This window comes from Cyanistes caeruleus, chromosome 3 (assembly GCF_971803275.1).
Source record: "Cyanistes caeruleus chromosome 3, bCyaCae1.hap1.1, whole genome shotgun sequence".
NCBI lineage: Eukaryota > Metazoa > Chordata > Aves > Passeriformes > Paridae > Cyanistes > Cyanistes caeruleus.
Window position 1 is genome coordinate 78,291,757 of NC_141703.1, and position 25,737 is coordinate 78,317,493.

Genomic DNA, 25,737 nt, shown 5'->3' on the forward strand with positions numbered 1-25,737 from the left:
TTACCGTTTGAATTCGGTCATAACTCTAAACGACACGGATGGTCCGAGTTCTGCCCTTTGACACAACTAAGGAGGCTGCAGCTAACAGTTCTCATATTTATTCTTAAATCTGGTAAGTGCGCATCATTGGAATCATTACAAAAATCAGCATTTGTACTTGAGGAAGATTAAATGGGCCCGCGGGGCTCAGTCTCTCCCGACGAGGTGAGTCTCCTGAGGCCTGTCGATGCGGAAGAGCAGCTCGGCGGGCTGGAAGTAGCCCAGGTACTGCACGCTGTCCGGGCTGGTGTCCTGGTGGTAGTGCCCTCCTTCCCCGTGGTGGCTGAAACAGTGCGTGTGCTCCACACGCAGATCGAACCCCTGGCACCAGACAGAGGCCGGTCAACAACTCAAGGCAACAGCATTTAAAAGTCGCAGGACAGTCTATCCTAATGCGTATTTTCACACATCTCCAAACGTTAAGCAGTGAAAACGTGCAAGACACTTGTGAAACCAGTAAAACAAAAGAATTTAGAAACCCTGACAGGCCCAACTTTCGGTGTCAATCTGTCTGAGATCTCCTTTTTAACCTTACCCCCTTCCCCCCATTATTTGGAAATCCTCCCCTTTGCATTATTTAATCCCAATGGAATCCCTACTGGAAATTAAACCTCTTTGCACTGAATTGCCACAAGCCCATGTGCTAACTGTCTACTCCAATTTTGAGAGCCAGCTTAGATGAATTTGGGAAGAACAGTGACTAAAATAGCAACTAATATCCTAAACCATGAGATCAACATCACTAGTTTTATGTGACATTGAATGGGTGGTGTTCATAGGGACCTTCACAAACCATATATTCTAACCACCCTGTCATGGGTCGGGACATCTTCCATTCGACCAGCTTGCTCAAAGCCCCATCTAACCTGGCCTTGAACACTCTCACAGATGGGGGAGTCAGATCTTCTCTGGGAAACCTGTTCCACTTCCTTTTCCCACTTAACCTAAATTTTTTTTTCCATATATCCAGTTTAAACCTGCTCTCTTTCAATTTAAAATTGTTGCCTCTTCTCTTGTCACTACATGTCCTGGTACAAAGTTTCTCTCCATCTTTCCTAAAAGCCTCCTTTAAGTACTGGAAGGCTGCAATAAGGTCTTTCTGGAGCCTTTTCCAGGCTGAACATTGTCAGCTTCCAGTCTCTCTTCATAGGAAGATGTACTCCAGCCCTCTGCTGACTTTCATAGCCCTCCTTGGGCCCTGCTCTAACAGGTTTGCATCTTTCTTGGGACCCGAAAGCTACATGCAGCACTCCAGGAGGGGTCTCATCAGGGAAAGAATCACCTTGCTTGACCTGGCCACGCCTGGTTTGACACAGCCCAGGACAGGATCAGTTTTCTGGGCTGCAAGGGGATACAAATGAATAGCGCTGTGGCATTAGAATGCCATTGTCTACTGCTCTCTGTAGTGACACTCAAACATTTCCAAAACCACAGGCCTAGCCAAGTGCTGTTGAGCTTGCAGTGCATACAGACAGGAGAAACCCAGAGGCATCCACCACACAAGTTGCATTGGCTCTGCCGGTGGACGCTTTGAAAGGTTGCATCAGTGGATTATGTGAAGATACACACAGTTTAGCCTTAGGCCAAAGGCTGCCACATAATGACACAATAAAATTACACCCTTTAACATATTTAAGCCTACAGTATGTCCCACTTGTCTCTGGAAAAACGTTTTTGTATTACTTACGACTTCATTGTTACTTATGAAATAGTCATTTTCATCTATGGGTTTCTGGTTACTTTTAAACAAATAGTTTTCCTAATTATGAACACTAAAGGTTTTTGAAACCAGAATGGTTTTGATCCTAAATTATTTGCTGTTGAGTTTGGTTCTTGTGAAAGTTTCTAGGTAAATTTCCAGCATGAGACTTTGCAGACTTCAGTTTACGTCAGGAACAGGACACATGCTTCATGTCCTTTGACACAGCATTAGCAGAGGGAGTTCTTTTGAAAGCCTACTACATAAACACCTGGCTGAACCACCTTCCATGCTTTTGACATTTCTCCCAGTGTGGCTAGCAGTGAATGTAAACCTTACTGTTGGCTTTAGGATACAAACACTTGCATACATGCAACTGGAACAGAACCATTAACTTAATCCACTATGAACAACCACTAGGTTTCAGAACAGATTGACCTATCCTCAATTCAAACAATTCACAGAAATGAGAAACTTCTCAATCACTGCCCCTGCTCTGGAAGAGTCGAACACAATATATATACACACTCCCGTTCTAGAACTGAAAATCACATCCAAAATTCATTATAGGTCTCAGTCTATACTTAGAAATGAGAAAAAGAGACTCACCGGATCTCTGGAAACTATTACTGGCTGACAAATCAGTGGAGCCTTCATTTCAAAGAATTTGAGCCAGTTATTTACATCCTCATCGGTATTTAGGGGACAGGCAGAAAATTCTGGAGGCTAGAGCAAAAATTAAAGCTTTTTAAGTTAAAGGAAGAACACTTGCATCAGGCTACTTTTTCTGAAGCAACTTTGCTTTTTTCCTCCCTACTATTCTGTTAATTTTCCTTCTTGACTGAAAGAAGCTCACCAGTGTCCATCTCTCTGTTTCTCCCAGAAACAGAAGCAACCAAAATACTGCATCTTTCATTGCACAGGTAGTGGGAGATCTACTGAAATGAGGATGGTCTTCCTCCTGGTACATTTTAGAAGCTCTGTTATTTAAAAAAAAGTTTAATACTTCTTATAAGTATCATCTGAGTTCATGTATTTCAGTTCAATTCAGTTTACAACAGTTCTCCAGTTCTTTAGCTGCACATAGATTTCAAAATATGATGGCATTAATGCCAACTAAAATAGAATTGCTAGTTTACTAACACTGATTTTGTAATGTCAACTCCTTACTTTAATACAGTGCTCATCCTAATAGTTTATGCATCCATTTAAAAATACAAAAGAAAATGAAGCAACTGAGATGTTACACCCTGATTTATACTTCTGTTTACATGCATTGAGAACAACATACCATAATGTGAATCTTTGCTTTCCCCTTCTGAATGATAAACGTACCACCCATCCCAACTGGCTTTTCTCCATAGTGTTTCTCTAAAGTTTGTCTCAGACAGGACACAAAGTTAAGCTCCCCGGTTCTTCCATTGGCTTTCACTTCAATGACCTGGAAGATAAAAGTCAGTTTGTCACTGCTGTCTCCCGCTGCAGTAGTCTGAGAAGGTCTATGAAAGCTGCTCTGAAATTCTCCCAAGCTGATAACCCAAGATCACTTTCTGAAAAGATAAGCCTCCATGCAAGTGCTGCTGCATTTCCATCTTTCCAGTATGTGAGCAACTCTCTTTACCTTAGTTCTGTTCAATGCTAGCTTTGCCTGTAAAGGGAGCTGGGCAGCAAGAGATTTACCCATACATGAGACAGTGACTTGAGCAACTCCCTTCTGTCCACCAGCTGGCTTCCACTCTGTCAGAAAGAAACACTGGGTAACAGAGGAGACTGTTCAGTTTCCATGCAGCAGTCAGGTTTTTGACTGTTCTGCCAGCATCTTTTAGTGCTGGCTGTGTCAGGAGAAGCACTTGTGCAAAAAAACTACCTAAGTGCCCACGTCTCACACAAGTACATTGCACCATTACCTTAAGTCACTGCTAGTTTGGATTGGATTTAGATGAATGATTTATGATAGAAAAGTTTTAGTAAACTAATACCTATCCCTCAAAAATTCAAGTGCCTCTGTCTCCACTAATTCTTCCCCTCAATCACTGGCATCAGTTCCTCATTTTTGCATGTTTCTCTTATGGAATTGCTACTTGACTATTATCATAGAACACTGCTAGGAGAAACATGAGTTTCCATTCAGTCACAAAACTCTGCAAAGTCACCTTTGATCGAAGTACGTACTTTACCAGGTTGTCCCTCACTGGCATAAAGGTTGGCCAACAGTCCAAACTCACAATCAGTGTATTTACTGCTGTACTTCTCAAGCAGGCACCCTTTATCTGCAGGATTTATCTGAGCAACGTAGCTCCCATTTACAGCAGGCTTTTTTTCACTCTTGGTTTGAACAATAGGGATCAGCTGGGAAAAAGAACATATAAGAAAGAATAAGTCAATAAGAACACGTAAGAATCAGCCAAATTAACTGAACTCACATAAATGTGATTTAAGCTTTGGACCATGATCCCAAGAAAAAATCCACTTCATCACACAGCTCTGTCTCTCAGGATGAGGTCTGCACTGGTAAGAAAAATGCACTAATATTGTAATGTAATTGAAAGGTCCAGAAAACAAGTCTACTTTTTCTGAACAATTAAACATAATGTTATATAAAGATGTGGGCGAGCGGGTGGAAGGAAGGAATCTATAGTCTGCATGCAAGTGTTGGAATTCTATGCAATACTCTCTCAGTGTACAGTAACAACCACTATTGCAGTGGCCCAAATTTAATGCTGATATAGACTATCTCATCTGCCAATAAATCCATCAAAAGGAGACAGCGAGACCAAAGGTTTATGCTTGAAAAAACTGTGATTAACCAAAGTCTTCATAGGCAATAGTTTTTTGTCTCTTATCCCTCCTGCAGTTTATAATTTTCTATGTGGTATCTTTAAAATTCACAACAGTGAAACAAAGTCATCCAAGAAGGCAAAAGACTGGGAGTATTTCAAAGGCATTTACCAGTAAGTTTGCAAAGCATTTCTAAATATTGGAATTAAAACCTCTGGTCAGGTCTATGTCAATCAGTTTCAAAACCCATGTTTCTTGCATGCTTCAAGGTAATCACATGCTTCCTGAAGAATTACAAGTTAAAAATTAATCTTTATTATCTCAGGAGTATGTACCTCAGTGGATGCCCCTCATCTCAATTCCTTCTAATGTGTTTTATGTGTTTGTGGTGTGCAAGTGTTTATTAAATACATTGTTGTAAATGAGGAATACCCAGCATGATACTGCTCTACTGTTATGATACTTCCATGAATTCATTGAGAACCATCACACTTACATACTGACCTCAGCATTTATTCCAAGAACTTTGGATGAAACAGCTCCAGCTCCAAGAATGAAAGCTCCAGGCAGCTCTATGTCCTTTGCAACTGTATTTAGATCATAAACCTGCAAAAGAAAAACAATACTTCCATGCCTGGAAGTGCCCAAGTCTAGCCTGGATGGGGTCCTGAGCAACCTGATCTAGTGGGTGGCATCCCTGCTCACCACAGGAGGGGTTGAAACTAGATTATCTCTAAAGTCTCTTCCAACCCAAACCATTGTATGATTTTGGTGTGGTGCTCTGATCTGCAATTGTCATTCTGTTCACTGTAGTCCTGGAGGCATTTAGTTCACAACACCCACCCTCATTAAAATTCTGATAATTATGTTGAACATGGCCTCTGAACACAACATTTAGTAGTGAGAAATTTGGTAGATGTCCATTTGTTTGCTAAAAGATAGATTCCACCTTTATGTTCCCTGCTCATTTTTTTCAAAGACTAAAATATTGTTCTTAGGAGATACAACATACATCAAAGTCTGTCTCATTAAACACTGAAAAGTGTCTTTCACAAGTGTAGAATCCTAGCATCTCCTAGTTCTTAGCTTTGTTTATTTCTTTTCTTTTGACAAATGTATTAAACCCCACAGCTACAGGGAAAAACTCACTTTTTCTTTCTGTACAATAGGTATGAGATAAGGAACACCTCCCACATCTGCTATCCTAGGCTTTCCGCAGATTCCTGGAAAAATACAGCCAATTAGCTTAGTAAAATCTTTTTTCCAATAATCTTCAATAAGCACACATTCTAGCCCACCAAAGAACTCATTCCTGAAACATGTCAAAAACTTCTCAAAGCTTTGTGAACACTATTTCCCTAGCATGCTTAAAGTGTTGAACTATTGAGAAGTCCAAGGCCTAAAATTATTCACAGTAGGATTTAATGCTATGCAATGTGTTGTAAATAACATTCTTTAAGCACAAAAAAAAATTGCCAGAGTGGAGAACACCTTCCATTTGCCAGTTCTCCAGTAATGCCCTCACCACACAGTAGGGACCTCTGCTGGGACTGCACTTGCAAAATTTTAGGAAGGCTGAAAGCTGTCTCAGGACAATTCATCCCACTTATTTGGATATGTACTTTAAGAAGGGATGAATAACCTCCTGGAGGGGTTTCTTTCCCATTGATGCCAGAGGGAACTCAGATGAGTAGCACAGATGACATGTCTGTCTTCCAGACAGCTAGTGTCAAAGAAGATGAATCCCATTGCGAATAAAACAGTTTCACTGACATACATGAATTCCAGGAATTTAAAAATTAATGGAAGCACAACTCCTTAGGTTCAGATAGTGATTGGCATGGCTCTAAGAAATTTCTTCATCTGAAAGATAACAACTTTATTTCAACACCTTTTCAGCAGACTAAATAAAGCTTATGAAATAAGTAGGTATGAAATGATAGGTTAAGAAAAACTTTTATGCCAAGTGCTTAGTAATGGTTTGTCCTTCTCCATACATCAACTAGGAAGCAAATCCAGAAATAAAATGTAGCTCTCCTCTCATGTATATTCTTTACCTGAAAAACATTTTAAGCTCTCTCAACATCTTCAGAGGATCAAAACTATGCAAAACTGGAGAAGTCTTAGTGGAAGACAGGAATGTTAGGTTACCTTTAGCAGGAAAGTTGAAGGGTTCCTTAGTCAGATCAGGACAGTCTACAACAGAGACTTGAGCATCAGCAAAGTTCTCTTTAAGCCCTTTCTGCAAAACTGTAATAAAGAATAATAAAAAAATCATTGACAATGGAAGAGTCTGACAAGTTTCTAACAACAATAAACCTATCTGTTTGGGTTTTATTTCTGCAAGATACATTACTTATGCTTATCCTAAGTAACTCCATTGATTTAAACGTCTGCAGGTATTGTTACATTACTCTGAGCTTCAGACAGGAGCAAAAGTTTGTTCAGATAATTGTTTGCCACATTAATTAAAAATTTAAAAAAACATGTTCATTGAAATACATTGACTGACTGCTCCAAGTAGCACTAGGAGCAGCACAATGTGAAGTAAAACAGGTAAACTTCACATTCAGCAGTGGGTTTGTTTCAAAGAGCAGACAATTATAACAGTCAAGTATGATGCAAGAGCAAAGGAGGAAGCAAGATTTAGCTGAGGCAACAATCAGTTCTTTACATTAACCAGACGGTTTGCAATAGCTTGATTGTAATCTCAAAATGTCTCTGCTGTCTGGAAATTTCTACTGCCATGGGATACTGCCTATCCATGTTTATGCTCTTGTGGAGATTTTCTGACAAGTGCCACTATCACAGCAAGACAGATAATGAATGGTGTTGGTGATAATGAACCAGACCTAAAAATTTTGTTTTGCTTCATATCAATGCTTTTTAGCCTCAGAACTTGCAAAGTCACTCAAACAACAGGGAGGATTAGATGAGTGCATTGTTTGGAAACAATTTCCAAACCATTAGTGTGGCATTGTCTTCACAAAATAGTTGTTGAAAGGTCCAGGTTCTTTCATGCCTGAGGGTCTGCTTTGACAGACACCTCAAACTAAAGAACAGAACATCCAGTCTGTAATCTCAAATCAGGTGGTTCCTTTTTTATGCAGAAGACTTTGCTGTGCCTGTGCCTTTGCCTCCTCCACTTAGGATTTCAACCAGACCTTATTTCTCAAAATCAGATTTAGCAAGCTGTTGACCAAAAGGGTCAGTAGCTGGTACTTGGTACATTTCTAAATACATCTCAGTACCTTCTCATAAGTGGACAAAGACATTCAAAGGGCACTCCTCAAATCATACCCAAAATCTGAACAGCAACACAATTCCCAGCTTACTGGAGATCCTCAGGACAGACAGGGACAAAAGGAAAATTCTGCTTTGTGATGAAATTTTGCTGATACTCTTTGAAGCGGTTCTACTGCAAGTATATGGTGTTCTCTGCAGAGCTTACAGGTCTACAGCAGTGCTGGCCTACTGCCCCAGTCTGGCTGGGTGAGAAAAGCACTGAGAACCATCCAGGGCACTGCTGGGACCACATATTCTCTCCATACACAAAAATGTCAAACTGACACACAGTCAGGAAAGTGGCAAACTGAACCTGAGGATCAATCCGAAAGACAAAAAATCTTAGTATATCTGCTGCAGGGGAGAGACTGCCTGAAGGAATAATGTCTTCCTGCTAGGGCAAGAAATGAAGCTCATGAGGCTGAACCTAGAAGTCCCCTCCAACCTCACCCATTCTATTATTCCGAGCACATCTTGCAAATGCTTTAGAAAGAAGTGAAAGAAGATGTTTCCTGCAGCCCTGTTCTAAGGTAATCACAAAAGGAGGAGTCAACTAGTTCATGCAAGAGGATCTGCCATGCTACACTGCATCTTGTCAGCTATTATTTTGAGCAGTCCTGGAAAAGAAAGAAATACTAGAGGGCAGAGGAGGACAGATGATTCTATATGTGTAAAGAAGTTTGCTGTGTAGTGGTTAAACTTTCACAACCTGCACAGAAATCTGCATATGCAGCAGTTTTAAAGGGATTGAGATACTGTCTGTGTGATTAAATATTTTGGGGGCTTGGGGGCAGAGTCATTGTTTCCTCTAAGGAAATCATCACATATAGAGAAGCAATGCTGTTCTTTACATCTCAGTGTGCTAAAATCAGGACTTCTGCATGTACTAGCTGTAGAGAGACTTTGGTATGAGCTTTAAGATAAGTTTGAAGAGTACATTACAAGTTTGTATAAAGTCACATGTCACATTACTTACCCCCAGCAAGCTCCTCCAGACTTGGGACATGAAAAGCAAACCTTTCGACTTTGGCCATTTCCTAAAGCGTGCTGATTTCTTCAGGTAAGAAGCTTCAGTGCAGTACTCTGCAGAGTGACTGGTCTGCCAACAAAGATAATAGTTGAACAATTTAAACATGCTCCTTTCAACATGTTAATTATTTTTTAATTTCACTCAAGAATACATAGAAAAAATAGAACTGTAGTTATGCCATCACAGGAGAGACTGACAGTTTCAATAGTAATGTTAAATTTCTTATGCATTTTGGAAGAAGATGTGTCTGTCAGTGCTATAGCTGGCTCAGAGCATTACACATACTAGTCCTCAAGCTGACAAGTGGGTGTAGGGAAAACACATCCTATGCTGAATGCAGTTCAAGAGATCAGGAGATTTGGGTGTCTTTTTGTAAGACTGGAGTCACAAGAAAGCTTTGTAAGAAACCTGAGCTTTTCTGAGCACAACAGCTACCTCCTAAGGTCTTCCCAACCTTAATGTTTACTTTTCCAGCCCTGGCTGTGGTGGACTTTCAACCCCAGCTATGACACGGTCTCCAATTGATTCTGGGCATGTGTTTCCCCTTCCAGAGAGCAGGCTAGCAGCAAAATAGAAATCAACAAGCAAGTTCTGCAGTATCAGGCTCTGTATGGGTACAGAGCCTGTAAGAAAATGTTTTGAACAAGAGTTTAAGAGCCCCTTCACAAATGAGCTGTACTTCAGTCAGCCTTGAAACAGCAAAGCCAGCCAGAAGGGCAAGCTGCTAGCTCAGGGGAGAAACAACTGTACACTACTAAAACTTAACTGCAGCAATCATTAACTCCTTAGGCACATACTTGCTGCACACAGCAATGAAAAATAAAATGGGTCCCATTTACCCTGATCTCAGATGTTAAAGGAAAAACCCAAAATCCTAACTAAATTCCTAGACCTGAGTCTTTGTTAGGAAGGACTACAGTGTGAGACAGCTGCTTATGTTCTAGCTTCTGTTTTTAAAAATTCCTAACTTTTATGACTGTCATAAAATGTAACTGTCTTTACACCATCAGCCTCTTGAGTTTGCATAAAGGAAAAAAAAAATAAAACAGTGGAAAAAAAAAAGAAATAAGGAGCGTGGGGAGATCATTGCAATCACTTAACTTAAATCTTTGACCTCAGTGCTCAGCCACCCCAAATTACTGCTGTAGCAAGCAGTAGAGAAAGGAAGAAAGACTGCAACCTATGTATAGTAATTCTCATCTTAGTTGGTGCTATCTATCTCCACAGTTGATTTCATCCCTTTTCTGGCTCTGGAGGAGAAAGTAGCAGGATTTGGTACCTCTGGTAGAAGCCTAATGTCAGGTGGAGTGAATCATACCTCAAGACTTTTAGTGTGCACCAAGAAAAGGAATAATTAGCCATAGGCAGAAAATGAGAACATGGCTTTGCCAGCATTGTTTTAGACAATCCTCGCCCCCTCAAGAACCTTCTTCCAGCACTCAACATATTGGTTGTCCTGAAACAGTCTGAGAAGACAAGCTAGAAATGCTGTTGTGCAAAAAGCAGAGACAAGGCTTTTATGGTATTCAAATAAGTTAGCTCCCCACAATCAAGAAAGCAGGGAAAGACTGGAAAAATTTGATGTACCATAATAAACCCAATCTGATTGGTAGACAGTAGTTCTTACCAGGAAAGACACAAAAGGGTAGATCTATGCCCCACCACTGCAAATATTCACAGGAGAGTGAATTGTGTGGTGTGGGACAGAGAGAACCTGAGACAACAGCACACAATTAGTATCCATCACGGAGAGCTGCAGTGACACTGAATTGCTACAGAAGACTTGCAAAGAAAGAACACAAATGCTAAAGGTATGATAAAATTATTATAGATGTGGGATGGTGCAACTAGAATGGAAGCAACAAGTATGTAAAGACTTAAAAGTCTACCTCTGAAGTGGGAAGAAAACATTAGCGAGTAGCCAGGTGCCCGGAGAACGCAGATGAAATGCGAACCATTAGATTAATTATGTGTGGGGGGTATATATTATCAAAACCTGAACTGACATTAGCTTGGAGGGTTAAAGCCAGAAAGGAGAGGTTATATGCAGGCTAGACATGAGTTGGGGACGGGGGTGGTGGGGGAAGAAAAATGACAGAAAAAATTGAAGATGGCAGTTGCGAGAGAGAAATTTAGCCATGACACCAAGAAGAGCAAGACATCCACAGATGCAGAAGCCGTATTTTTCGCCTGGGTCGGTGCGAGGAGATCCTGTACAGGGCAGAGGAATGCTGCGGGGCAGCAGAAGCAAACTCTTGAGCGGCCGGGATTTGGGGAAGGGACGCGCAGGGTATTAACAGGCGTGCTAGGCGAGGCTGCGGTCCGCAGGGACAGACAGCATCCCGGCAGGCAAAGGCAGCGAGCAGTACTGGCGGGAGGGAGCGCTAAAGCCGGCAGCACGCCTGGAATGGCTGCGAGGGGAAGGAAGGGGCTGTTCAGGCTGGAGCAGCCAGCTCGGAGGAGCCTGGGCAGCGCGGGGAAGAACACGCGGGGCAGCAGGAACGGGAGCCTCTCACCAGGCGGGAAGTCGAGGGAAGCCGGGACCTGCCTGATCTCTGCTACACACCGACCGCCGCTATCGCCCGCCCGCACGTACCTGCCCTGCCGCCCGGCACTGGCGAGGCGAGGCACGACTTGGAACAGCTTGGAACAGCTTGGCACGGCTTGTCTCGGCACCGCCCCGCACCCGGGCGCGGCCGCCCCACTGCCACTCCCAGCATGGCACTGTACGCCATCCTCCTTTCCCTCCTTCCCATCGGCCCGCGCGCCTCTCGCGAGACCTCAGCGCTATTTAAGGTGCGGGGCGGGAACAAACCGCCTTTTGCGTTGGGGCGGCGGCGGCGGGCGCAGGTGGGTGGATCGGGTCTGGCGGATCCGCCGCCATCCACGCTGCTGGGGCCCGAGACCGGGCGACCCGGGAATAGAGGAATAGTCCGGGCGGTGCGCAGTCGTGCCCCAAGGACCGGAGCGTGTGGCGGCGGTGGGTGAGGAGCCCCGCGGGAGCGGGAGCGGTAGCGGTTCCGGCGGGGTGCCCCCGGCCCACGGTGACTTGGCGCTTGCCCGCATTCGAAAGGCCTTCCCGTGGCGCCGGCCGCAGCGCGCTGCAGGCATCCGAGCCTGGCGATGGGGGCGAGCGGTGTGCCTGGCGCCTTTGTCAGGTTCTTCAGCAAGTTTAGATGATTGTTTTTCTTCCCTAAGGGATCTGCGTGCTGTTCAGCGCTCCAGGCCGGAGCTGCGGTAGAGGCCGCGAGGGATGCCGAGCTGCGACTTGTGAGTACTAGGCAGGGCCTGTGTGGTCCGAGTGGCATTACTGCCTTTGTCCTGCCTCTGGCGTTGGTTGGTTTTCTTTCTGAGCTTAGTGTTTGTCAGGCCTTGCGTGTATTAGTGTTATTGATGTGCCCGCATAGGCAAAGTGAAGCTGGTGCATGAGGGTCTTTCTTGTTGTGAGGGGCCCAAAGTGGAACATAGCATTCAAGATGAGGCCTCAGCAGTGCCGAGTACAGAGGGACACTGCCTGCTCTGCTCCTGCTGGCCACACCATTGCTGATCCAGGCCAGGGCACCACTGCCCTTCTTGGCCACCTGGGCACACCCTGGATCATGTTCAGCTGCTGTTGACCAACACCCCCAGGGCCTTTTCTGCTGTGACCCAAGTTGTCAGTGAAGACTTAAACTGGTCTAGCCCCAGCACTGATCCCTGGGGAACATCACTTAGGACCAGCTACCAGCTGGATGTAACTCCATTCACCACTGTCAAGGCCCTCCCAGTTTTTCATGCAATGAACAGTGCATCCATCCAAGGCATGAGCAGGTGGTTTCTTCAGGAGAATGCTGTGAGAAATGGTGTCCAAAGCTTTACTAAAGTTCAGGCAGACAATATCCACAGCCTTTGCCTCATCCACTAAGTGGGTCACCTGGTCATGGAAGGAGATGTGGTGGGTCGGTTGGGACCTGCCTTTCCTAAATTCAGGCTGGCTGGGCCTGATCCTTTGGTTGACTTGCATGTGCCCTCAGAATGATCTGCTGCAGGTTATGTGAGGCTATTGGATGAGTTCTGCTATAGTGTCTCCAGATACTGAACTGTGTATAATTCCATTTGAAATAGTACTGTGTATTACAATAGGTTTTAAAAACTTAAAAAAGGTACGGCTCTACAGGGCTAGTAAGTAAATTAACAAGCAGGTAAAATAACTCCAGGCTGTCACAGAAGAAAACCAGGTTCTTTTGCTGTATGTTCTAGTCCCTTTTGTATAGATTTGGGCCACTGAGGAGCTGGATTGTGTTGTCTTGAAGATTCAAGTGAAAATTAGTATTTTAATTCTGGGGCTGGTCTCTGTTATGATTAATAACCAGTGAACAAATGGGTGATGGATTGTTAAGAGCAGATCTTAGGTAACTGACAGCTCACAAAAGAACAGAGGGAAGATGGCATTGCTTCTCAGGATGGCATGCTCTTGGATTAATTTAAAGGTTTTAAACGACAGCAAGTGTTTATGTATGTCAAGTATATGAAACCATTGCCTACTTGTATGTGTGCTTTTTTGGAGGAAGACTTACCCCTAGTAGGGAGAGGGTTAAAACATTCAGAATTAATCTCAACAATCTGTTGCACTATTGATTCTTGCCTTCCTTTGGGCAGGAGCTGAACTAAAAAGACTCTAAAAAATTATCTGATCGCAATTTTGCTGTGAATATCTTTAGGTTAGTGGCTGTCACTTAAATGTTAATATAAAGAATATAACTGGTCATGATTCATAAGAGAATCTCTGCTCAAGTTTGCTCAAGATTGATAGTCCTTGTAAATTTACCCTGTGATCATGAGTGGAGTAGAGGAAAGTTTGGTACCTGATTAATGTTAAATTTTATTTAGTTTCTTGAATTCTCGTTGCTTTTTAGGGCAAACTGAAACATGACTGATACAGATGATTCCCATGCTTCTGGCTCTGATTACCCTGATGCCCAAGAGCTGCTCAGCCATCAGCAGAGGGAGCCATCTGAGGTGTATTCATGGCAAAGGAATACAGGAACACAGCGTTCGGAGTCAAGGCAGAAAGTGGCTGCTCTTGGGGAGTCTTCAGATCATCCTAACAGCATGTCTAAATCATCAGCAGCTTCAGCTGAGGTTTTACTGATTAGCAGTGATTCAGAAACGTGAGTTTTTATCTTCAGTTCAGAATTTTTCCTGTGGAGAACCTGTCTGATGTATCATGAAAGTGTACCTTCTTTTGAAAGTAAATACTTTTTTCTTCTTCAGTGATGCCTCTGCTTCTTATCCTGAGTGCTCCATTGCACCTTCAAAGCAGAAAAGGAGATCTCAATCTTCAAGGCAACAAGCTGAATCTGTTACAGGAGTACCTGGCAATGAAAGCTCCTCAGATTCTTCTCTGTCTCCCCAAAGTCCAGCGAAATCATTGGAAGGTTCCAAGCAGCAGAAGTCAAAACTCAATTTGAAGGCCATTTTTGCATATCACTTCAGAGGAAAGAAGTTCAAAGCCGCTGCACACCGAAAATACAAAATTCACTCAAAGAAGAAAAAGAAAAAGTATGAGAGCACACAGATGCCCACAGGGAGGCCCCCACTGACAGCCTCGCCTCAGGAACAAAAAAGGAGGCTTTTGGACAGAGGTTTTCAATTCCCTTTTGTTGAAGAACATTATGGGAAGAAACATATTCCCTTAAAGATGGTTCTTGGCTATGAGGTAAGTCCTCTGTTTTGTAGGATAAATATTTTCTTAGTCTAAAAGTTGAATTGAAATGGACTACGTTGCGCTTCTGCTAGAATAAAACAATGAAACAAGTTTTAGTTCTGTTAAACAGGTCACTTGATGTAGGTTTAATAATTTTCAAAGCAAACACAACAAGAATATATATGGGTATTGATAGAATGTTACAATTCAGTTCTTAATGTGAATCTTGTGAATCATAAAATCTTACTGAGATTTTTTTTTCTACAGCAGGCAGCTGCAAAGGGATTTTTCAAATATATTGAAGTGCTTAAATATGAGGAGCATCTTAAAAAAGCTTTAAAAGCCCTTCAGGCCAGTGATGACTTAGAAAAAGAGTGTGTGGTGTTACGGAAACACAAATACTTAGATGACGAAGGCCCCATTTCCCCTATTCAGGAGACAGAGTAAGTTTATCTTTACTTACTCTTTTGTGCTTAGCTAACATATAAATGGGTATGTGTATCAAGTTCAGTTCTGTCCTTTTAACCTATGAAAGCATTGTTTATTCTGGGAACAAAGCATTCTACCACTTGGGGTTCTGTCTTTGTAGATGTGACTTAAAAGTTCTCACAGAAGGAAGTATTTTTAATTTGATCTGAAGACTGGTAATTGTTGGTAGAAATTGAAATGAAGTATTTCCTGAAATGCACTCCTCTAATGTTATCCCAAATAAAGTACAGTGTTCTGAAATAAAGACTAAAGGATAGTTTTTAATATCTTTTTACATTATTTAAAACCAAAGTGTCATCTTTGGTCTTTAGGGTCAAGAAATTAGCTTAGTGCAGTAAAAAGACTGGTAAATGGTCAGGAATACTTGCTGTTGTAAATCACTTTTAGCAAGCCTAAAAGACAGTGTAAAGGTACAATGCTGTTACTCAGTTACTGCTTACTTAAGGGCTTGCAGCTTTTACACATTTTAAGGTACTATAGAAGTACGCAGTTTGATCTAATTTTTTTTTTTTTCAGTGATGATGAGGACAACTTGAATTCTGATACTCAGGAACAACTTGATGCCAGAGTAGTGGTAAGTAAGCACTCTTGAACTTCAGAAACACTCTAGCCTTTCTGTTCCAAAGTTAAAGAATTGGTAGGTAATGTCTTTGGTATTTAGTTCTTGAGCTTAGATCCAGAGTTAACAGTACCTCAGTGAATCCTGATCTCTTACTGCAGAAGGAGGTTGATAGTCCACGCTCTCTTTAATGCTGAAGTGTATAGGAATTTTGCAGTTCTCTGTGGAGTTCTTAAACTCTGCAAATTTACTACTAAAATCTGAAGTATTTTGAAACTAGACTTGTGACTACTTCTATCTTCCATTATCTTAGGAGAACAGCTCTTTCATTCTAAGTAGCACAATTCCCAGTAAAAAAAAGTCAAAGCCAGGAGGAAAACGTGCAAAACCACCTGAAGTGATTGAAATAATGGATGAAGAAGATGGTGCTGAAGACAACTCAGTGCCTCTGCAAGGCTCACCTCGGTGAAAAGCAGATGAACAAATGAGGTGGCAGTGGTTGTTCTTCAAATGCCTCTTTCATGAACCTCTTGGTTTAAAACATTGGTCTGGAGTCAGTTTTGAGCTCTCCACACAGCTGCCTTGGCACGTTTGCCTTACTGTGAGTATATTTGGCTTTTGTCTGAGACAGTTACAGAAACAAAATAACTTGTCCTCATGCTAAGCTTTGAAATGTCTTCTGTGCTATTCTTGATCAGTATACCTCCTTCAGTGGCTGATGATCTCGGTGAAATTCTGGCTTCTGCAACTTGACTTCTGTTAACCAATGGATCATAGAATTTACATAATCAAAAATGGGAAGACAGGTTCTAAATATTTTAACAGAACAACAGCACAGGATAGAAAAGTGTATATATATAGAAGAGCATGCAAACATCTGTATGCTCAAGTTAAAAGGGCAGTTTGGGTGCCTTTCTTTAGCAGATTTCTTTGTGGGTGATACTTGAGAGATTTGTTTTTCTGCCTTGGAGGTGCATGTTTGAAATACTTTAAAAGTTAAAGGGTTGAAGACAGAACTGAAGCTTAATGCAAGTCAAGTGCCAATAAAAATGGAGAAGTAGTTGGTCAACTTTGACAAAAGCCTGTTGCAAAATGTGGTTAATGCATTTGAACGATAATAAAATCCAATTTTGTATGATTGAGGTTGTTCATTCCATGTGGAATAACTTCTCAGAAAACTAATTCTCTGCCCTTAATCTAACAGAATAATCTAATGTTGTAAGTATAATCTGTAGCAGTATAGTGAATCTTGGGTTAAAAATTATTTTTTTCCCTCTTGCCCTCTTCTGTCCAGAATGGCTTCTAATGTGAATATGTCTTAGCAGAAGCTAAAATCTCTTTATGAACAGTACTTACCATGCATTGCCCCAATTGCAAATGCCTCTCTCAAAGGTGTTTAAGTCAGTATGAAACATGGCTAGTGTTTAGAAGTGGTTTGGATATCACTGAGTCTTACTGTGCAGCAGTTTTGATGGCTGAACTAATAAATGTTTAAAATGTTAATTTGTGTCAGCAAGATTTAAAAACTAGTCAACTCACAGTCTCATTTAGCTACTCTTAACCAAATTGCTGTCAGCAGCTAGCTGACAGCTGTTCAGCATGTAATCTGTGCTGAACGAGTGTGTAGTCAGAAAAAGGCTTTGTCTGCTGGTTAAATTTCCTTCAAATGCAACTGACAGTCTGAGGAGATTTGCAGTAGGTGCTCAATATTGAGAGCAAGTCAAACTGTGTTATTTACATGCTTGAATTAGGGTCCCAAACCTTAGTAAAGGAAGTTGCCCAAATGCAGCTTGATAGCTCTAGGACTGCAAAAATTACTTCAGCATTTGAAGGTCACAACTAAAACCAGTCCAGAATTAATGGCTAAATGTAACTCTTCCAGGTGTGTCCCTGAGAAATACTCAATGGCTTGAAACACTTACCCGGGATCTAGGCGTGGGGTTCTTTCTTGGTAGGGCATAGTGAGGGGCACGTGGAGTCCTGCTCATTCTGCAGTTCATGTGATGAATTTGGATGTTCAGCTGTTGGGTGACTCAGAAATAAATTAAATTTCGATTCTGATTAGAATTGGATAAATATACATGAATATTAAGCTTATTACATCTGCTAAATTGATTGTTGAACTCTAGCTTTGACACTGGGAATCTTCAGTTATTTTTGACTGTATATGACAGTTCTTAGCATTTTGCTTTTCTTTCCCTTCTAGTTTATGTTGCTTTTGGAAGATGAAATACTTCTTGGTTTTCTTGCTGCACAAGGTAAGCTGTTACTTGAGTTTCAGTTCTGCTTTCTTCAGATAGCTTTTTTTTTGGAGTTATTTCACAGAAGATTTTTAAAAAGCAAGTGCTCCATAGTTGAAGTACATTGCAGTGCTCCCCAGCTGAGCAGCCTGTGTATGTGAAGCTTCCAAGGTATGAGTTCAGTGCTACATACCTTGCATCAGTCTGACCAAATTTAGAGCCTGTAGCCTCTCTTTGAACAAAAACTTGAATTCTTGAATACTTCAAAGTGGAGTTTTTGTTAAAAATGAAAGTTTTACCTGATGTTGAATGCTGCAGGGCAACATTATCTGATTTGGTTTGGACAACACTGTTTGGAATTTTCTCTGCTGAAGATTTAGGGATACTTTCCCCTCAGTATCTTTGTGGTGCCTCACCCACCCTTTCTGTGCTAGGGTGTATTATAAAGCTGCAGCTTCTGGTGGCTTCCCTGTGGTAAAATTCTATCTTAATTCGTATCTCTTGCAAGAGCAGGAGGGACAGCAGAGAGCAGCTGGTAGTCTTGCATGTATATGGCTGTGAAAGCTTCTTACAAGTTTGCATGGCTTGGGACAGTGTAGGAAATTGCATGGAAGAAAGCGCCTTGTAAGGATACAGCATAGGAAAACCCCTTTGACATGGGAAACACTGAGCTGAGGGTGGGTGAGGAGGGAAACCTTACAAGATAGGAACAGATTTCTCACTTGGCAGTTGCTGTAGGTAGAGAACTGCACGAGGAAGCACATCGGGTTGTTCTGAGGAGAGTATGTGAGATTCTGAACTCCTCACCACAATTACCTTGGTTCAAGCTACCTGTCTCTAGAACTGGAAGCGGTGGTAACTGTCAGTTTCCTCTACTGCTAACAGTAAGTATATGGTCAATTGGGAAGTGACTTCAAATTCTGCTTCAAAAGTAGTAAAAAAATGAATGTGTTCAGTCTGTTCCAGCACTTGATCAGGTATTGTCTTTTGCTGTAGGCAAAAACCTGGAACCTAGTGCTTAGAAAAAACCCTTCTTTTGCAACCCACAGCTGATTAACGTATTAGTTGTGTTACTTATATGAAGGGACAATATTTGCATGGCCTCAAAGAGCATTCATTCATTCAAATACTGATCAATCTAGAGTTTGGTGGTCTAAATTTTCAGAAGTGTAGCTTGGTTGTGTCTTTGTAGATGAGCACACAGTACCGCAGCAGTTGTAACTTCTTGGGAATCTCTTGAATTCTTAGGGCTGTTTGCTGACCTTCTGATTCAGGAATCCATTACTTGGGTGGACATCTGTGCAACATGGTGTAGCAAAAGAGGTGAGCTTTGTGTTTCTTCTGAGCTTCAGCATAAGACTGTTGGATTTCTTCAGTGTAGTGCTATTCCCACAGCAAGTATCAGACTAATTTGTGCACTGTATGGTATCTGCACCCAGCAGTGTCTTCCTGATGCGGTGTTCAAAAAACAGTGCTACAGTATTTCAACAGCTGGCATCGTTGGTTTTCATGCAGATGTGCTGGTTAAACTTGGTATTTCTGTTGAAACAAGTAGATTCTGTGTTTCTTAGTGGGAAGCTTTTCAAATACAGTATCAAAGAACCGCTAAACTGTTAATGGGATAAAAGTATAATTAAACTAGTGACATTGTTCTAAAATATTTTTTCCTAAAGGGGCATTCCTGTGATGTGTGGAACAGATTGGAAAACCTCTACACAAGTGTAAGTATTGAGGAAACAGATGGTTTTTTTCCTAGGTGGAGGTAGTTGTATGAAGATAAAAGCTGAAGTCTTAACTTCTTAGCTGCCTTTTGACAACAAAAAAAACTACTCTATTTTGAAACAGAAATCCAGGTTCCAGATGACCATTAGAGACAGGTTTATTTCCAAGTTACCTGTCTAGGCTTAAAACCCAGGCTGTTCTAAAGACATTGGGGAGTTTTTATGCCTCGTTCTTCAGCAACTAGACACAACCTGCTGTGTGTCTGAATTGGAAAACGTGGCTAGAAGAGTAACAGGTTCTGCTTTCCTCGCTGTACACTTAATTGCAGTGGTGACAATGAGACCTGTAACAAGTTCACTTAGTGGGACAATTCTGCAAATATACTTAAAAATGCATCTGCTATGAAATACAACTATAAACTTGAGTTGATGTGCTTCAATTCTGCATCGTATGTACTAAAAGAAGTAGAATTAGGAAAAATACTCGAAGTGCTGAATTCTTGTAGATGGTTTATTAAAAAGCATATTTTGAAGGCGTCTTAAAATGGTCTCTTCCATGCCTTCTTTGTGAGAACTCCCTTAGTTTTACCTTTTTGTGGCATAGTGCTCCAGTTTTTTCAACTGCAGATGGATCTTGTTGGTAGCTGTGTGGTAAACTGAGCTGTGGTTTGATTGCAGATAAAATGCTTTGTTGTGTTATCAGTATTCAGCCAGTGTAACTGGACTGCTGGCTGGCTGGTTTGATACTGAGATAAAAGCACCCAAGTCTTGATGAACTGCTAAAATACTAAGGAAACTTGAAAGTATTACTTAGATACAACAATTTACTTTATTTTAGGAAGTGCACCTGAAGTCCAGTCTGAACTAGCATCTTGGTAAGTTTGTGACTTTTTTTTACCTTTGCCTGTTTCACGTCAGCCATGTGTCTTTAGCTTGGTGAGCTGCTTATACTGCTGCTCCTTTCTTACTGAGAAAATCCAGTGTTTCAGAAAACATGAGAGCTTATCTTGCCCAGACTTGAGAATGCTGTGAGAAAATTGTTGTGATGATTGGCAAAATGTTCAACTGCTCTGAAGAGAGTGAGTGAGAAGAGCCTTTCTGAACAGATCTGAGTACTGTTGTAGGTTCTGCTGATTTGTATGCACATACATGCTGATTTGTAATATTACTTGTTTTTTTCTGGTGGCAGGTCCTTAGAGAAAGTCAAGGAAGAAATACAGGATGCCATTTCACAGAAGTCTGAAGCTGATTTGAGGGTTAGTGTGACATGTGAAGTTCTGCATATACCTGAATGAGGTGCTCTGGTTGTCAGTAGGCTAGGAGCCTCTCAGACCAAGCTTACTAATTTGTGAAAGTTTCAGGGACTGTTGTCAACATTACACTACTGTATCTTAATAATGGTTCATTCATTCTGTTATGGGAAGAATTTATTCTAACTGAAATTTGCCCAAAGAATGTTCATATTGATTTCTCAGGTAAAAACGAGGTGAGCAGGTTAACTGCTTAAACTGATAGTTTTGCATTGACCAGAAAGTTACACTTAGTAGGAAATTGATAGTGAGGATTCTGCAGAGTTCTGTAGTTAATTCCCTTTAACATTTACTTCTCAGGTACCTTAACTTGTAATTAAAAACTTGATGATGTGAAGGAGGTGCTCATGTATCTTTACCATCTTTATTCAAAATGTCTTGAAACAACATAAAATGACACTGGAATCTGTACCAAATTTCCTTCCAGTCTGCTTGTTTTTTATTTATCTCTTGTGGTAATTAATAGTACCAGAAGTGTTGAGGTCTATCCCGATGGGATCTTTTCTGTAGGTTCATGTCGTTGGAAACGCCTCACAGAATAAACTTGTGGTTTGGCTTTACCCACTTAACTACCTGTTAGCTCTGTGGGATAAAACTGCAAGACAAATCTTAGAGTAGATTCCAAGGAATGCAGGGATGGCCAGTGTTCTCCTTTAGGTGTGCTGGAACATGCTTGGGATACAAAACAAAAAGTCATTCATGTGGAAAAGCTTGGTTGGAATCAAGTCAGTGTTCTGAGACTTGGGTGCAACTGACCTGAATTACATAGGCTGAATTTAGTCTTTGGCCCAGGCTTTTGTGTAGGCACCTGACTTGTAACACAATGTTTTGCTGCTTGTTTTCTACATGGCTTGAAACAGTCTGTTCCTCCTTTAATCATGCAGGAGTGATTATTGTTTCTTGTTTCAGTGGCTATAAGAAGGGACAGCACTTTGATGTCTGCTGTGGAGTAACTTCATGAACTTGTTGCATTTTTGTTTTGTATCAAGAGGTGCTCTACAGTTCCATACTGAGCAGCAATATTTGGGTTATTTATTCAAATATGGGGGTTAAAGAGTAAGAGAGTTAATTTCTGAGCAGCTCAGCCAGCTTACTGCTATACTGTTAAAATCCCTGGATTCTGTTCTGTAGAACAAAGAGTTGAAAGTAAAAGAAGCAAAGCACTCTGGAAAAAGTATAAATATTCACGTAGAAGAATTCTGAAGCTGCTGTTCATGTTAGTCTGTTCTCCCTTTCAGCTGCATGGCAGTTTGGTGAAGAGTACCTTTTAGTCCCTGACACCCAGTGGTGCATGCAGGAAGCTCATATGTAAAATTCAGCTGTTGTGGTTGGGGGTGTGTAGCCGTTGCAGTGTTACAGTATCTGCACCCAGCGGCTTTCTCCTGGTGGGATGGTCAAAAAGCAGTGCTACACCAGTGTAGCATTTGGTGTCCTTGGTTTTCATTCTGCTGTTTGTTAAACCTGGTATTTTTGCTAAAACAGTCTAATCTCTTCAGAGACTTCAGGGTACTTACTTTCTGTTTTCATGTAACAAATGAAAATAGACATTTTCATTTGTCTTCATTTTGATTATCCATGTGACAACTGGCTCTACTGGCCTCTGGAACTCAGCAAGTGCATCCAACTCTTTCTAACCAGGTGCCTGATGATACAGAACAGAGTGAAATGCCCTGAGTTAAAAAAATGGAAGCAACCTGTTTGACAGGTAAGCACTCAGTTACTGGTTCCATACTATTTCACAGTTGGTGTATTAGCTTTGTATGACTGTAAACATGGGGAACTACTAAACTGTTGTAGAACTAAGTGTAGAAATGGTGTAGTACCAGAGATTGCTGGGTAGTGATCACTGCAGGTGTTGGCAGTATCCGAGCAGATCACTCATCTGTGAGTCATTCCTTTGTGTGTGTGTACTTATTTTAAATTGCTGTCACAGTTGTGCAGCCATCTGTAGTACTGGTGTCTTAATTAGACTGCTGTTGGTTGTGAGGAATTCATCAGAACTTGGAGCTTGCCATACTTCAGGCTTGTTCACAACTTGGCTTATGTATCAGCAGGATTGATTCACTAGAAAAGATGGGCAGCTGGGTTATTGAGTGAAGTCCCGTAAGAGCAGGGAGAGGAGTATGGTCATTACCAAGGCTGCTGGGATGTTACTGTTTCTGGTGAGCTGTGGACATGACCATAAAGCAAATCCACCAGACTGCTGTGTTGCCACACATTTGTGTGGTACCAAGTCTGCTGGGAATAAAGCTTTTAACGTAAGTCAAGGACACAATATTCCCTTCTGCTGGTAAGAGCAAGTTCCTGCTGAGGTGTAGGGATGTATCCTTGGGCACCTTCCACAGAAGCTATAGGGGAGCAAAAGTTTCAGTTGGGAGATTTATAGACTGGATTCCAAAGCTCCTGCTGAGTGGGTGGCTCTTGGAACAGAAGCAAAAGAGGGAGACAAAGGCTGTACCAAAGGCTGTTCCATGCAATTTACACCCAAGGTGCACTAATCAAACCTGTACTAACCAAACCTGACTCCAGTTCCTAGGGACTGCTGCCAAGTTGCTGTGTGTCAGAGGGGGATGGGAAACACCACGTGGGAGCTACAAAAGTAAGTGTGAAGGCAAGAGCACTTAAAAAAAAGGCTGATACTGTAAAGAAATTGAAGGTCACTTCAAAGAGGGTTTGCATGGCTGAAAAACCAGCAGCTCTTAACGCGGTGACCGCATATTGAAATCCTCTGTGCAGGATGCCGTGGACACTCATGTGTGCTATGGTCTATATGTGAGGAGATAACACCTTTTGTAGTTAGGCCTCCTGGGCTGGAAATGGGCCTTATCCTGCTGCCTTTGGGGTTTTTTGATGCTGTTGTAGAGGACAGAGTACTCAGTTCCACTCTCAAGCAAGAATATGAAGCATATGACATGGAAAAGGGTTGTTAGTTATGGTTTGAGCAGGCTTGCAGCCCACGTTGCTGCTTGTGTGTCCAGAGAAGGGCAGTGGAGCTGGGGAAGGGTCTGGAGCACAAGTCTGAAGAGGAGCAGCTGAGGGAGCTGGGGGTGTTTAGCCTGGAGAAAAGGAGGCACGGGAATCTTCTGTCTGCTTTGTACACCCACCTGACAGGAGCTTGGGGTGGGGGTTGGTCTGCCAATTAACAAGCAGTAGGATGAGAGGAGATGACCTCAGGTGGTGCTAGGAGATGTTTAGATTGGATATTAGAGAAGTTGCTTTTATCTGGATTGAAAGTGCCAATAGCTATTTCTCCTCCCTTAGATCCTGGTGATGTTGCTTGCTGCAAGCCTGCTGCAAAGAACTGCACAGCTGTTCCAAATGAAGAAAGAACCTTCTCTAGAGTGTTCATTGTAGTTTTTTTGGAATTAAACATTCATTTTTATAGTAGTGCATGTTGTGATTTGCCCTCCTGGAAGCTGTGGTGAAAGTGCCTGTTGAGTGTTGTAGAAGCCCCAGCCAAACTGAGAGTATAGAGGTGACTGGAAGTGGCTTTATCAGGTCTTTTCCCTCACTTCCCCATCACTGAACTCACCTGTAACAAAACCCTCCTTATTCTGTACAGAATATCACAGCATTTATATAAAACTGGGGGCTCTGTATTGCAGCCTGGAAGTTCCTTCATGTTTCTGCACTGAAAAGCCAACAAAGGGTTGAGGAAATTATGGCAGCTGATCAACTGAGTTGCTGGTAGCAGAATGCAGGATTGGTCTCCTTCCTTGATACTCTGAGAGAAGAACAAGAATATTGATGTGTATGAGCCTCAGCAGCCCTTGCACAATTGCCATGGTGAAGTTGAGACTCCATGCTCTACTGCTAATCCCAGAATTACAAAGAGCCTCCACTTGACTCCGTGGAGTTTGACAAGCTGGTTGTGGCTTATGGTGCACTGCTGCAGTACATGCAACTGCACCTGACTGAAAGAAAGGGGTGAAAAGAAGTGGAGTTAATTCATCAGAAATCTGCTTTCTAAGAGTTCCCTTGGAGCAGATTTAGAGGCTGCAAAAATGAGCACAGGACTGGAGGACCTGTGAAGAGGCTCAGAGTTGGGGTTTGGCCTGGAGCAGAGGCTCCAGGGAAATTGTTAGAGCTTTAAGCATTGCAGGGGGATTGGGCCAGAGGACCTTTAAAGATCTCCCCACCCCCAACTATGCCATGATTTGCTGTGGTGCATTTAACCAGAATGAGCATTAATGAAAAGCCCTTGATAGTGCACCTGTTAATTATTAAGTTTACAGCAAAAGTCGAGTTTTGAATTTGTCCTGATGTACTTCACTCAGAAAACTGACAGAAAGCCTCTCTTTGGAAGAAGTAACAGATTTTTATTCTCCCATTCAAGTCCTTTAAAATGTACCTTATGACTGCAGGGAACTATTTCTTAAATCAGAGAGTGCAAAGAACAAATTAAGCTCCAGCTTTACAGAAGAAATATCCTATCACTGAAGGATTCAAATAACCTTAAAACTTTATTTGAAAACATTTTATACATGTATATTACAAAACTTAGTATCTCTTTAAAATATTAACATAAGAAAGGTCCTTCAGGCCAGTAGCTCAATCTGAGACAAACAATGAAAAAACACAGTCCCATCTGCTGCTGAGCTCTAAACAGGGGACTACAGCGTTTTGGGGTACTCGTGGTTTTCCTACAGCTTGAAGCTGAGGATTCCTGAATGGCATCACAATTCATCATTGTGAATTCACCACTCACTGGCCTGGATTGTACCAACACCACTCTGTCCTTGTTGCTCAAAGTCTTTGCCTCTCATGGTGCTTTCCAAGTCTTCTTGGCTCGCAATTTTTCCAGCATTTTCTACAAATAAAACAAACCATGAGACTACAGTAAGTGAAGCTGAAGTGACTGCCCTAAAGCCAGCATGCCTGGGTACTGTGTCTGTAAGCAG

The 25,737-nt window shown here is 41.9% G+C and overlaps 3 protein-coding genes and 7 non-coding genes across 56 annotated transcripts in view; 8 read left to right on the top strand and 2 right to left on the bottom strand.

Moving 5' to 3' along the window:
• Positions 1–82: 82 nt before the first annotated feature.
• On the bottom strand, positions 83–8,867 carry BKGD (beta-keto-L-gulonate decarboxylase). Its single transcript, XM_086882135.1, has 8 exons — positions 8,778–8,867; positions 6,668–6,766; positions 5,666–5,739; positions 5,021–5,122; positions 3,911–4,087; positions 3,030–3,179; positions 2,348–2,464; positions 83–360 (listed from the first exon to the last, which is right to left on the bottom strand). Exons 1-8 carry the CDS (start codon positions 8,833–8,835, stop codon positions 187–189), a joined length of 951 nt encoding a protein of 316 aa, XP_086738261.1. The 5' UTR covers positions 8,836–8,867; the 3' UTR covers positions 83–186.
• TAF1D (TATA-box binding protein associated factor, RNA polymerase I subunit D) lies at positions 8,784–24,223 on the top strand. 6 transcript variants are annotated; one of them, XM_086882130.1, is made up of 16 exons: positions 8,784–10,642; positions 12,030–12,101; positions 13,727–13,981; positions 14,085–14,529; positions 14,785–14,960; positions 15,523–15,580; positions 15,879–16,166; positions 17,772–17,823; positions 18,544–18,689; positions 19,054–19,128; positions 19,479–19,526; positions 20,365–20,401; positions 20,716–20,782; positions 22,475–22,541; positions 23,366–23,435; positions 24,098–24,223. In XM_086882130.1, the coding sequence occupies exons 3-7, from the start codon at positions 13,740–13,742 to the stop codon at positions 16,032–16,034; spliced, it is 1,077 nt and encodes a 358-aa protein (XP_086738256.1). In that variant the 5' UTR covers positions 8,784–10,642; positions 12,030–12,101; positions 13,727–13,739; the 3' UTR covers positions 16,035–16,166; positions 17,772–17,823; positions 18,544–18,689; positions 19,054–19,128; positions 19,479–19,526; positions 20,365–20,401; positions 20,716–20,782; positions 22,475–22,541; positions 23,366–23,435; positions 24,098–24,223. The 6 variants fall into 6 exon arrangements, with proteins under 6 accessions (XP_086738256.1, XP_086738255.1, XP_023801244.2 ...); XM_086882129.1 differs by lacking the exon at positions 8,784–10,642 and adding an exon at positions 11,650–11,811; XM_023945476.2 differs by lacking the exon at positions 8,784–10,642 and adding an exon at positions 11,651–11,815.
• Positions 17,560–17,631, top strand: LOC111926573 (small nucleolar RNA SNORD5). Its single transcript, XR_002863078.1, has one exon. It is a non-coding gene; the product is annotated as a small nucleolar RNA SNORD5 (small nucleolar RNA).
• LOC111942312 (small nucleolar RNA SNORA40) lies at positions 18,770–18,896 on the top strand. The gene has a single exon (XR_002870494.1). It is a non-coding gene; the product is annotated as a small nucleolar RNA SNORA40 (small nucleolar RNA).
• On the top strand, positions 19,220–19,358 carry LOC111942314 (small nucleolar RNA SNORA8). The gene has a single exon (XR_002870496.1). It is a non-coding gene; the product is annotated as a small nucleolar RNA SNORA8 (small nucleolar RNA).
• Positions 19,750–19,881, top strand: LOC111942855 (small nucleolar RNA SNORA1). Its single transcript, XR_002870721.2, has one exon. It is a non-coding gene; the product is annotated as a small nucleolar RNA SNORA1 (small nucleolar RNA).
• On the top strand, positions 20,562–20,634 carry LOC111942850 (small nucleolar RNA Z40). Its single transcript, XR_002870716.1, has one exon. It is a non-coding gene; the product is annotated as a small nucleolar RNA Z40 (small nucleolar RNA).
• LOC111942856 (small nucleolar RNA SNORA18) lies at positions 21,313–21,444 on the top strand. Its single transcript, XR_002870722.1, has one exon. It is a non-coding gene; the product is annotated as a small nucleolar RNA SNORA18 (small nucleolar RNA).
• LOC111942854 (small nucleolar RNA SNORA8) lies at positions 22,183–22,320 on the top strand. The gene has a single exon (XR_002870720.2). It is a non-coding gene; the product is annotated as a small nucleolar RNA SNORA8 (small nucleolar RNA).
• Positions 24,224–25,280: 1,057 nt separating the features above from the next.
• CEP295 (centrosomal protein 295) overlaps positions 25,281–25,737 on the bottom strand; it is a 43,227-nt gene continuing 42,770 nt past the window's right edge. For all 42 annotated transcript variants that reach the window (XM_086882118.1, XM_086882101.1, XM_086882099.1 and 39 more), the window contains one exon: positions 25,281–25,646. In XM_086882118.1, the coding sequence (XP_086738244.1) occupies positions 25,599–25,646 (48 nt within the window). In that variant the 3' untranslated portion in view covers positions 25,281–25,598. The remainder of the gene's footprint in view (positions 25,647–25,737) is intronic.